This window comes from Callithrix jacchus, chromosome 5 (genome assembly GCF_049354715.1).
Source record: "Callithrix jacchus isolate 240 chromosome 5, calJac240_pri, whole genome shotgun sequence".
Lineage (NCBI taxonomy): Eukaryota > Metazoa > Chordata > Mammalia > Primates > Cebidae > Callithrix > Callithrix jacchus.
This window is the reverse complement of record NC_133506.1, coordinates 76,380,285-76,392,687: the sequence shown is the minus strand read 5'-3', so window position 1 is coordinate 76,392,687 and position 12,403 is coordinate 76,380,285. Positions and strand designations below refer to the sequence as shown.

The 12,403-nt window shown below is 47.0% G+C and overlaps 1 protein-coding gene across 5 annotated transcripts in view; it reads left to right on the top strand.

Moving 5' to 3' along the window:
- Positions 1–12,403, top strand: part of GAS7 (growth arrest specific 7) — a 283,345-nt gene that overhangs the window by 260,879 nt on the left and 10,063 nt on the right. For all 5 annotated transcript variants that reach the window (XM_002747912.6, XM_035300035.3, XM_008996523.5 and 2 more), the window contains 2 exons: positions 6,940–7,068; positions 8,095–8,218. In XM_002747912.6, coding sequence (XP_002747958.3) covers positions 6,940–7,068; positions 8,095–8,218 — 253 coding nt within the window. The remainder of the gene's footprint in view (positions 1–6,939; positions 7,069–8,094; positions 8,219–12,403) is intronic.

The following is a 12,403-nucleotide window of genomic DNA, read 5'->3' as shown; positions in this document are numbered from 1 at the left end:
TCTTAGCACCTCTCTCAGTTTCTCAGGGCAGTCTCTAAGTGAGGAAACCCTGTTCTCTTTTGCCCAGCTTTCACAGGAATGGCGTAGCATGTCCTGTCTTTTCCTAGGGTCAGGAAATACTAGGTTATGACAAAGGGAGAATTTGTTTTTAAACTTGTGGTGGTTGCAAAATTTCAGAACAAGTAAAGTAAAGCGTCCTTCTTTCATTTAGTTCTGAAGATACTAGCACCAGGACTTGGGGGCAGGGTGTTTCTGTCCTATCCCTATCCTCAGGGCTCAGGATGGTGCCTTGCACATCGTAGGTGCTCAGTAAATATTTTCTTATTGAGTCATGAATGAGTGGAGCCCTCTGACTGTCTCCTCCCCACCCCCAGTCTTTCCTGGTCTCCCTTCTCTCAAGATCTCTCCATGTTTCCAAGTGACTCTCTCCTCCGTGGCACATATCTCCAGGTTCTGTCTCTGACTCCCAGCTAATTTTTAGATGAAAAATAAACCAAATCTCTCAGTGAAATAATCCACTCTAAAGTATGCATGACTGATGGGGCTACCCATGAACAGGCTTGCCTTTTTAAAAAAGAGGGACCTTTCAGAGCGTCACCACCCCAGTGACCCTGGCCTCCGCTCTCTTCCCTTTGCCCTCCCACCATCACTAGTCAGACACAGCCGGGTCAAGTGCTTAAATTCTGAGTCTCCCTTCTTTAAACACGTCCTTAATCATTTGAAGGTCGCATCCCTCAAAGATGGTTGCTCCTCCCTGGGGCTTCCACATTCAGCACTTGCTGGTCTTGTCTTTGTCCTAATGCTGTTCCCACTGCAATTGCAATTCCCTGCTTTGGGATCTCATATGATGTAACCCATGATGGTACTCCGCACACAGAAGGCAGAATGAATGACTCAGATGGCTGACACACGTGAGAGGACTTTCGAAAGAGCTGGGTGGGAAGAGGGAACAGAGCTGCTATAGCTCCCCATGGCTTAGTGTACCCTAAGATTGAGTTGACACCCAGATGTGAGAATTCCCACCTAGTGAAGGCATATTAACTTTCCTTAAAAGGCAGGGTAGCCCTGTTCATGGGTAGCCCCACCAATCAGCACACTTTAGAGTGGATTATTTCACTGAGAGATTTCGTTTATTTTTCATCTGAAAAGTATCTGAGAGTTGGACAGAGAACCTGGAGATATGTGCCAGGGAGTGGGGAGGAGAGAGTCACTTGGAAACATGGAGAAATCTTGAGAGAAAGGAGACCAGGAAAGACTGGGGGTGGGGAGGAGATAGTCAGAGGGCTCCACTCATTCATAACTCAATAAGAAAATATTTACTGAGCACCTACTATGTGCAAGGCACCATCCTGAGCCCTGAGGACAGGGATAGGAGAGAAACACCCTGCCCCCAAGTCCTGGTGCTAGTATCTTCTGAACTAAATGAAAGAAGGATCCTTTACTTGTTCTGAGATTTTACAACAATCACAAATAAAAAACAGTTCTCCCTTTGTCATAACCTAGTATTTCCTGACACTAAGAAGAGACAGGACATGCTACGCCATTCCTGTGAAAGGCAGGCAAAGAGAACAGGGCTTCCTCACTCACGGACTGCCCTGAGAAACTGAGAGAGGTGCTAAGACCCGCTCCCAATGGCTCCCAAGAGCTAAATATTAAATTTTCAGGAATTCTGATGGTACTCTGCACACAGAAGGCAGAATGAGTGACTCAGATGGCTGAGACACGTGAGAGGACTTTCAAAAGAGCTGGGTGGGAAGAGGGAACAGAGCTGCTACATACAGTTCCCCAAGACTTAGTGTGCCCCAAGTTTGAATTGCCACCCAGATATGAGTGAGAATTCCTAGCTAGTGAAGGCACATTAACCTCATTACACCAAACACTTCATAAGAAAATTGCTACTCAAGTTCTGGCAGAGAAGGAAACTCCATGAATGCATCTTTTTCCTGCATAGCCTCCAAAGGAGCAAGTTATTTTTAAGCTGCAGACCATGAATGAGTAGCATTCCCCACAAGGCCCTTCTCCTGCTGGAGCCCCCAGCAGCTCCATTCTCTGCTGTGATGGAAACTTTCATTGACTGGCAAGATGCCTGGGCATGCTGCCATTGTGATGGGGTGGGGCTGGGAGCCAGAGCTTCCAGCTTTGCAAAGGTCACCTGCTGGGTCCCTGGGAGTCCTGGCGACATTTACTCTCCATCAGCAGGATCCCTGATTCTTGATTGTTTAGAGTATTCAACAGGTGGCAAAACCCTCTCCGACGTGGTAGTGGTGACATGAGTGGTGTGGATGGCCGCATTTAGGATAATAACTCATCGCCACCAGCCACCATGGGAGATGGTATCCCCATTTCACAGTGAGAAGGGATGAGGGATGAGATCACAGCCCATGGCAACACAGCCAGGTGGGCTCAGTCACAAAGGAAGCAAAGGAGAGGACTGAGCCCATGGTAAAGCAGGAAAGGCCACGAAACAAACTCTCAAACACCGAACTGGGAAGGAAGGGGTGATTTATTTGGCTGGGAGCAGAGCGGCATAGTTGCCTAATAGCCAAGCTCAGCTCACGAAGAAAGTCCCTGCCCTTGTAAAGGCTTACAGCTCTAGAAATTACATGTGAAAGGGTCTTGGGCTTACAGCTGTAGAAATTACATGTGAAAGGGTCTTGGGCTTACAGCTCTAGAAATTACATGTGAAAGGGTCTTGGGCTTACAACTCTAGAAATTATATGTGAAAAGGTCTTAGGCTTACAACTCTAGAAATTACACGTGAAAGGATCTTCACCCATGAAATAGGCATGGGGTGGGCGTTTGATCCTATTTAAGTAAAAGCAGTGTTTTCAGAGAGATTCCTCCATTCCATATCCATGATGTATAGATGGGATTGTGGTTAGCAGTAGGGGTCTTATCCTTAACCAGGCTGGCGGCACCAACCGGTCCCTTCTCTGGCTAACTTCTAACTTCTCCTTTTGAGATGCAATGTAGAAGGCTGAAGGTGATTAAGGGTCTCCTTCCTCAGTGGGAGATGTGGTCCCCAGAGCTTTTCTTCCAACAGCACCCCCTCTGGCAGACCAATGGCATTGAAAACACAGCCTTTTCTTGAGGATCCCTCTGCCCTTTCAGAGGTTGCCAATGGCCCCAGAAAATCAAATGCTCAGGACATTTTAAGTCAGCGTTCAAGACACAGGGCGGACCTCACCATTCAGCTGATGGGAGGCCCATGAAGACCCGTCACGTAAAACAGACGTTGCTACTGCTTCCGGCCTGTCGGTCAGTGTTGGTGGCCTCAGGCGATCATAGCAGCAGCCTAGTAGTTTTATGGAGATCCCTGGAGAATAAAGTGGCTCCAAGGACTTATTTGACTGCCATGAATAACATAGCTCCATAAGCTGAAAACCCTTTTTAAAGTCTGCTCTGAAAGGCTGATTGAAATTCTGCTCTGAATGCTCTGTGTCAGGGGTAAAAGCTCTTTAAGAAATGCAATTTTGTTACAGCAATTTTTCTGGTTTTTCTGGTCCACTAGTCAAGCCATTGCTAATAGCAACAGGTTGCTGATGAACTGAGTGTGTTATATACCAAGGAAGTTATACCTGGCGGCTGCTGAAGAAGGGAGGATAGCAGAATTCCTTCTGCTGGTAGAAAATCTCATGCGGTAGAGGCCGTGTGTTCTGTTGGAAGATTTAGGGGACAGGGGAGTCAGGAGACATGAGCTGGACTCAGTGCTGTCACTAAGAAGCTCTGTGACCTTGAGCAAGTCCTGTAGCTCTCCTGGGGTTTCATTTTTTCACATATGAAATAAAGAATTCAGATCAGTCTCTTTAAACTTATCTGACAGTGATTTACAAATGATACATTTTACATGAGCATTCAGAACACGTCTGTAGGTATCCACTCTGGTATCTGCACACAGACACTCACACACATCTGTAGCTGAAACAAATGTTCCATAAAACAGTATTTATCCTCCTACTTAAAATGTACTCTGGTATTTTCTGTTCAAGTCTGGTATTCTCACCAAAAAGCTGGTCCCTGGCCCATTAAATCGATTTCACAACTCCTGGCCACACACTGTCTGAAAAATATCAGACTAGACAGTCTCTGAAATTCCTACCAACTTAGAATTTCTCTTGTTCTCTTCTGATGTGTGAGATGAAAAGGAAGAAAAGAGAGCGAGGGTTTTGGAAAGAAAAAACTGAGGGGCCCACGACAGGCTGGCCTAAGTCTGTGAGAAACACGCTTCCAGGAAGGACTTCTGACTCCTGGTTCCACAAAGATGCTTAAAAGTTAAGAATGAGTACTAGTTGGGCATGGTAGCTCATGCCTGTAATCCCAGCAGTTTGGGAGGCTGAGGCGGGCACATCGAGACCATCCTGAAAGTCAGGAGATCCAAAGTCAGGAGATCCAGACCATCCTGAAACCCATCTCTACCAAAAATAACAAAAAATTAGCCGGGCGTGGTGGCGTGCACCTGTAGTCCCAGCTACTCAGGAGGCTGAGGCAGAAGAATCCCTTGAGCCCGGGAGGCAGAGGTTGTAGTGAGCCAAGATTGCGCCACTGCACCCAAGCCTGAGCAACAGAGGTAGACTCTGTCTAAAAAAAAAAGTACTAAAGATACCAGGCTAACCATTTTAAAGAAAAATTTGTGTCTTTAAATAGTACTTTATATCTGTAGAGAGAGGGAGGTTTTAGGCATCCTCACCTATGGAATCAAATCACTTCTGAGAGTTAGCAGCGTCATGTTTCCAGAATGTCATTTGAATTCGGGGAAAACTTGGCATATTGGCAGATTCATGGCCTTTTTGTCAGACCACAGAACCTGAGGCTGGGGTCCAGGAAACCTTAATGTTGAAAACTCTTCCTGTTCATTCCTGGGCATATTAAAGTCTGAAAGTCACTTACTTTCCACATCCTTAGAAAGAGACCCCAGAGTTTCTGAATTAGCAGGCTGAGCTAACTCTCCCAGATTCTTAATCCGGGAGCAGACTGGCCAGACAGATTCGCCATACAGCTCCTCCTACTCAGCAAATGCCGTATCTATGGTTATTCATTCTCATAAGCTCTCAAGATTTTTGTACCATCCTGCAAACTGCCACCAGATGGGGATGTTTTCCTATACAAGGAAGATTCCTGGGGCTCGAAAAAATAGGACACATTTAACACAAGGAGGAGGGGGTGTTTGGATGGCCAGTTCTCTGTTCATCTTTTGAAGGTCATCCAGTGACAAAGCTGTCTTCTTGTCACCTAGGGGATTGGGGCTCTGAAGAGTTTGTCATTCTCTCTACAAATACAGAAGGGGCATCCACCCTGCAGCAGCCCTGGCCAGACACTAGGCACAGCAGTGCTCAAACCCGATGGGGCCCCTACCTGCTTAGAGCTCCCAGTCCTGTGTAAGTCAGTTGCTTAGCATAGGTCCCTGGAGAAAAAGATATTGTACAGCAAAAAATGGGCAAGGAGGGAGAGAAGTCACAGAACCCTAGCTGGGATATCATTTGTCCCAGGGAAGTTGAGCTGTGCTCCCCAGAGGTATCTCTGAGACAGTTGGAGGTGGATTTGCGGTGGGGGTGGTGGGCATAGGTTGAAGAGGGTTGGTCTGAGGCCAATTCCAGGCAGTGGGGTTGGGGGGACACAGGGCTAGGGTGCCACCGGACTTTGACCACAGCAGGTCCATGTTGATCCCTTTTCCCCACAAAATAAATGTTGTGCTCACAACCAAAAAGAACAAATTTTAACGAAAAGTTCTTTTCAAGGGGGGTGGGGTGGGAAAGAGGGAAGGAATAAAAAAGAAGAAAAAAGCTGAAAACCCTGATGCCACCCAGCTCTTCTGACAGCGTATAAACCCTTTTCTTTGGCCCCTGGGATACGGGGGCGGTTCCCTTTGGTGGGGACGGAAAGTGTGCCTATTCCCCAGGGCAGCCGAGAAAGCCTCCAAGTGTGGTGCAGGAGAGCTGCCCTTGTCAGTTTCCAGTAGGCCTCGAGCAGGTCCCACCATCAGCTCCTCAAGGTCACCTTTGTATTCTCAGCACCTGGTGTGGAGTAGATGCTCGAGAAATAGGACTGAGCTGAGACTGGCTGACTGAATGGCATTCGTTTGACTGTTATTTACTGGAGCTACGTACTCCAGTCACTGTGCTAAGTGCTTGGGGACACAGACGCTGATGTGGTTTCTGTCCCCAAAAAGCTCTCTGTTGGGAAAATAAGGGAGAGAAACAATAACAAAGCCGTGCAAGATGCTGTAGAATAAAATAAGCATGTGAGGTCACAGATTATTATTTTTTTGAGACTGAGTCTCACTCTGTCACCCAGGCTGGAGTACAGTGGCATGATCTTGGCTTACTGCAGCCTCCGCCTCCCAGGTTCAAGTGATTCTCCTGCCTCAGCCTCCTGAGTAGCTGGGATTACAGGCACCTGCCACCATGCCCAGCTAATGTGTGTGTGTGTGTATTTTTAGTAGACATCGGGTTTTACCATGTTGGTCAGGGTGGTCTGAACTCCTGGCCTGGAACTCCTGGCCTCAGGTGATCCACCTGCCTCGGCCTCCCAAACTGCTGGGATTACAGGCATGAGCTACCACACCCAGCCCATTGATTATTAATTAACTTGATTTAGCCATTCCACAATGTATACATATTTCAAAACAGCATATTATAAACTATAAATATAGAGAGTAAAACATTCTAAAAATAAAATTTAAAAGCTGCAGAAGCTCTAGTTGCTAACCACTCATCCTGTAGACATGTGCGTTGGGGCCTCCTGGGCTAAGGTGACCTGTGTAAGCTGAGACCTGATAGGCAGCCACTTGTCAGGGGGTGTCTCACCTTCCTGCCAGGCCGCTGCCCCACACTCATCATCACCTGCCTGGGGAGGTGGGGGTGCCCCTCCCACCACTCCTCCCTGCCCTGGCTTATAGCTGACGCCCCAGGTCCTGAGTGTGCTGCTCCACTCTCCCAACAGCTTCACAGCGAGGTGGAGAAGCCCCTGATGAACTTCCGTGAGAACTTCAAGAAAGACATGAAGAAGTGCGACCACCACATTGCTGATCTTCGCAAGCAGCTTGCCAGCCGCTATGCCTCGGTGGAGAAGGTGAGGGACCCAGAACGCCGGGCCGGGGTATGCATGTCAGGGGCTGCCTGAGAGGGTGGACTGGGAAGCCAGCAGTGGCTGTGTGCGACAAGATGGCATCTTTGTCTCCAGGTAGGGGAATAGGGGGGATGTCCAAACCTCGTGCCCATGCCTGAGCACCCCCACCCATCCCAGGGCAGATAGGAGCTGCCTCCCTGTGCTGCTCAGATGACCACCCAGAGGGCCAGGGGTTCGACGAGAGGCAGCAGCCGCAGTGGGGGGTGAGTGGCTGTGGGTGACCAATTAAACCCCAAGCTTGGCGGTGCTGTGGCTGGTTCACAGGAGGCCCCATGTTTAAGCCTCACCTGGCAGAGTCCTCCTGACTCAGTCACCCCTTCCATGCTCTCCTTCCTGCTCAGGGATGAGGCAGAGTCCTGGGTGGTCTCACCTCAAGGAAGCTGCAGTTCAGCCCTCAAGGGAAGAGAGTGTTCCCCAGAGGCTGATTCCCAGCCTCCAGTGCCTTAGGGAGGAGAAGGGGGCTCATACTGTGGGACACCCTGGGCCCAGCCAGCTGCCTCCACCCAAGGGCTGCAGAGCTGCCAGTGGTAGCCCAGGGAGAAGCAGCAGAGTAATGGGAGGGAGAGGGTCGAGGAGTGTCCGGCTCTGGAATGGGAGGCCTGGTGCTACATCCTATTGAGTGCTGCAGGGAGTTGACGCACATGGCCTTTGAGGTCCCTTCCAAGCAGAGGGGATCTGATTTTAGGACTGCCTGGGTCCCCAGTCTGTATAGGCTCCATTGGGAAAAAGTCTGAGAGATTGATACAGGCTGAGTCTAGATGTCACTGGAAGAGGCAAGGATGAAAGCTGGGTTGTAGCCTCTAACTAGCTGGGTGATGCCACTCTGGCAGCTGGGCCCCTCTGAGCCACTGTGGCATCACCCATACAAACAGGGGCAAAAGGACTCCAGAGGGAAGCTGGGCTGCATGGCCCATGAGGCCCCCCCGCTCCAAGCTTTACCAGCAGCTTCTCCATGTCCTTGGACCCCAGGCCCGGAAAGCCCTCACAGAGCGGCAGAGAGATCTGGAGATGAAGACACAGCAGCTGGAGATCAAGCTGAGCAACAAGACAGAGGAGGATATCAAGAAGGCACGGAGGAAGTCCACACAGGCTGGTGAGTGCCGGCCACAGCTGGCCTGGTCACTGCGCACAGGAGATCACTGGGCTGGGAGATGGGTGACCGGGGAGCGGCCATCTCTCCCTTGCAAGACTGCAGGGGGGAAATTACTTCCCTTGTCTCCTAGGAGGTACCCCCTCTTCTCTTCTCTCTGACCCACACCCAGGGATCTCAAAGGAAGATACTCTGGGGGTTAGAGGAAGGAGACAGGCCAGGCTAGTGCCAGGCCATGGTAGAGGCTGGACTGCTTACTCTCTCCCTAGTGATGGACTTTTTTGCACAAGCCCCAGATCTCTGACCAGGAAGTACAGACTCCTTTATGTGCTGATTGCTCAGGGCATTGTCCCTGTTCAGAGCCCACAGGGGTGCACAGCACACGCAAGGGGCCCACCTCCTCAGGAAGCGATGCTCTGAAGGTTCACCTATGGCGATGGGCACCTGCCCTGGGAACAGAGGCTGACATTTTATTTAAAGAAATAACCAGATTTCAGTGTCTTAGAGTCTCCCAGTCAGTTGGTTTCTGCTTCCACCTAGTGGTAAAAGTTAGCTAATACACAAAAAAGGAAGAGAAGGCCTGGGAGAACCAGTGAAAACCTCCGTAACTAGATCTAAAGGTAGCCGAGTTGTACTATCCAACAGGACATGAGTGTTGACTCTGGAATGACCATGTGTGCTGTAGTATTAGAGTTTGGTCTGTAGGTCACTTTCACCTTAATTTCTGGTGAACCTGTTACAATTCATTTCATTATGGAAGAAAGCAACCACCTTACATTTGAAAATAAGGTAGGATAGAAATAAGTTAATAAAAAAACAATGTAATAGAAGGACAACATTTATTATACAGATCTATAATGCACAATCATAAGTTTCTGCATTCAGAAGTAGAAGCCGCGGTATATTTGTTGGTAGAGGGAAGGGGGACCCAGAAGGGGAAGAGATCTGTTTAACATTATTAAGTTATTTTTAAAAATAAATTATAGGCCAAGAGCAGTGGCTTACACCTGTAATCCCAGTGCTTTGAGAGGCTGAGGCAGGAGTATCAGTTGAACCCAGGAGTTCAAGACCAGCCTGGGAAGCATAGTGAGACTCTATCTCTACAAAAAAATTTGAAAAAATTAGCTAGGCATGGTGATACACACCTGTAGTCTCAGCTACTCAGGAGGCTACGGTGGAGGATGGCTTAAATCCGGGAGGCTGAGGCTGTAGTGAGCTATCATCACGCCACTGCACTCCAGCCTGGGTGACAGAGAAAGACTCTGCCTCAAAAAAAAATGTATTGCAAAAACAGTATGGATACATGGCAAAATATTTTAATCAGCACGCAAGAATAGAAAATGCTATTCACAAAAATAATCACCATCACTTCCTAGTGTTTTAATTTTTAAATATTTAAATTTATATAAATTGGATCATACGATTTATCTTCTGAACTTATTTAATCAATACGTACTGGAAATAGCTCTTTTTCATTCCTATAAATATTTTTACCCATCCATTCATGCATTCCAAACTTTTTAATGATTGGCCAGTGTCGAATTGTGTGATTGTACCCAAATTGATTTCATCATTCCCTTAATTGAGGTCTAGGAGTCACAGATTGTTTGAGTGCTTGCCAGCCAGTGGAGCTCTGTACCTGCATCATTGTGGGTGCCTAAGACCAGATCAGCATACAGAGAGAATATAGATGCTGAGTCAAAGGGCATTTATTATTCATCTTGATGCATACTTCCAAATTGCCTTCCAGAGAGAGCACCCGCCAACAGCATCTATTGGATAATGCCTGTTCTCTAAATGCTGGTCAACATTGTGTGTTTTCAAGATTTAAAATCATTAGTGTCTGGGGAAAAACAATATTTTGTTTTTAATTTGCTTTTCTCCATAAGCTGGGTTGAGCATGTAAAATATACATATAAATCATTTTGCACTTTGTGTGAACTGACTAACTCATATCCTTTCCCCATTGACCATGGATTCTTTATCTATCGGGGAGATGAACCATTTGTCATTTTAATTGCTTCCTAGATGGTCATTTGTCTTTTAGTTTTGTTCTTTGTAAATTTTTTTGCCTGTCGATTATTTTCTTGCTGCTTTTCTGTACAGCAGCATTTCCCATATGAAGTCTAGATTTTGGAGCTGACTTAGATTTTTTTTTTATTTTTTAATCACCTAGAGGTTTTTTTCTTACCTTTTTTGTTTGTTTGTTTCAGGTGTTTCTTTTTGTTTTTAAAACAGTAAAATCTTTAACCCAGCAGACATTTATTTTTCCTTACACTGCTGGTCTAACCATATTCCACAGGTTCTTATTTGTGCTGTTTTCATTTCTGCTATTTTTCAATATGTTTTGCTGTTTGGGTTTTCATTTAATCTTTAAGCCAAGGATTGGTTCAAAGAAAATCTTCACCTTTTTACAAACAAGGGTTTTGTTATTGTTGTTTTCTAATCTTGCTGTTTTTTTTTTTTACATAGTTTTACTGCATTGTCATCAGATAATACGGTCTCTCCTTCCTGTAGTTGGGAATTATTTCGTGATGAACGTGACAGTCCTTAGACCTAACTCTGTAAAACACCGCCTCTTGAGCATCACTGTGTGCCAGCCTCCATGCTTCACAGCATTGTCTCTTTTGATCAGTACAGTCCCCCTGCAGGGAGGTATTTTTATGCTCTTTACAAGTGAGAAGACTGATGGCAGAGAAAATCGGAAACTTCCATGAGGTCCACAGTGGTGCAGCGGCAAAGCCAGAATTCAGCCTCCTCTCATTCCAGAGACTCTGCTTGTCGTCGTTTTGCTGGATAGCCTGTTGCTCAGAAAATGCCACCTGTTCTTTCCTTTTGTTCCTTTCCTCCCTCTTCCTCATCTTTTCCAAGGCTGCTAGAAGGAAGGACATCAGATCCTCAGGGATCATCATCATCATCATCCTCACCACCATAGCCCATATTATTTGGCTCTCTATGCCCATCTCTACTCTAAGTGCTTTATATATATGGACTATTTATTCCTCATAACAACTTGGTGAAGGTACAATCATCATCCCCATTTGTACTTCATCCCCAGATGAAGAAACAGAGGCATGGGTAGATTAATTGACTTGTCTATGATTACACAGATAATAAGTAGTTGAGCTAGGGTGACAGCAAAGATATTCTCATCCACAGACCATGATCTTAGCTGATACTGTTCGGAAAGCTCCAATTTCTTTTTTGTTTGGGTTTTTCTTTTTTTTAGTTTTTTGAGAAGGAGTCTCGCTCTGTCACCAGGCTGAAGTGGAATGGCATAATCTCGGCTCACTACAACCTACACCTCCAGGGTTCAAGTGATTCTCTTCCTCAGCCTCCCGAGTAGCTGGAACTACAAGCGTGCACCACCACACCCAGCTAATTTTTGTACTTTTTTAGTGAAGAAGGCATTTCACCATGTTGGCCAGGATGGTCTCAATCTCTTGATCTCACGATCTGCCCGCCTCAGCCTCCCACAGTGCTGGGATTACAGGCATGCATCACCGTGTCTGGCCCAGAAACGTCCAATTTCAAGCTCTTGGGCTGCCCTAGAGAGAAGGCACAGCCTCCTTCACCTACTCTGTTTCCCAATGCTGTGGAAGTTACTGAAGCAGTTTCTCAAAATCAGGATTGGCACACAGGGCTCAGGGAGTTTCACAGTGTACATACATGGAGCAGCATGCCACTCTCCTCCTCGGCCAGCAGGAGCTCTTGGTGGAAATGCATCTGTAGACCAATATCCACTTTCTTCTCTCTGGTTCAGTGTCTCTTAGGACCAGGGTCCAGTTATTGGCCTTGAACCCAAAACAAAATGAATAAATTCCTTGGTATGGGCTCTGTTAGCCACGGCACAGTGCTTGCCTTTGGTGTGTGACGCAGCTTGTGGCTTGGTTTGCACCTAGGCCTTGGGTATGAAAGCATATCCTTCCTTGTTCTTTTTTTTTTTTTTTTTTCTTTTTGAGACAGAGTTTCGCTCTTGTTGCCCAGGATAGAGTGCAATGGCATGATCTCGGCTTATGGCAACCTCCACCTCCTGGATTCAAGCGATTATCCTGCCTCAGTCTCCCCAGTAGCTGGGATTACAGGCATGCACCACCATGCCTGGCTAATTTTTTGTATTTTTAGTAGAGACGGGGTTTACCATGTTGATTAGGCTGGTCTTGAACTCCTGACCTCGTGATCTGCCCA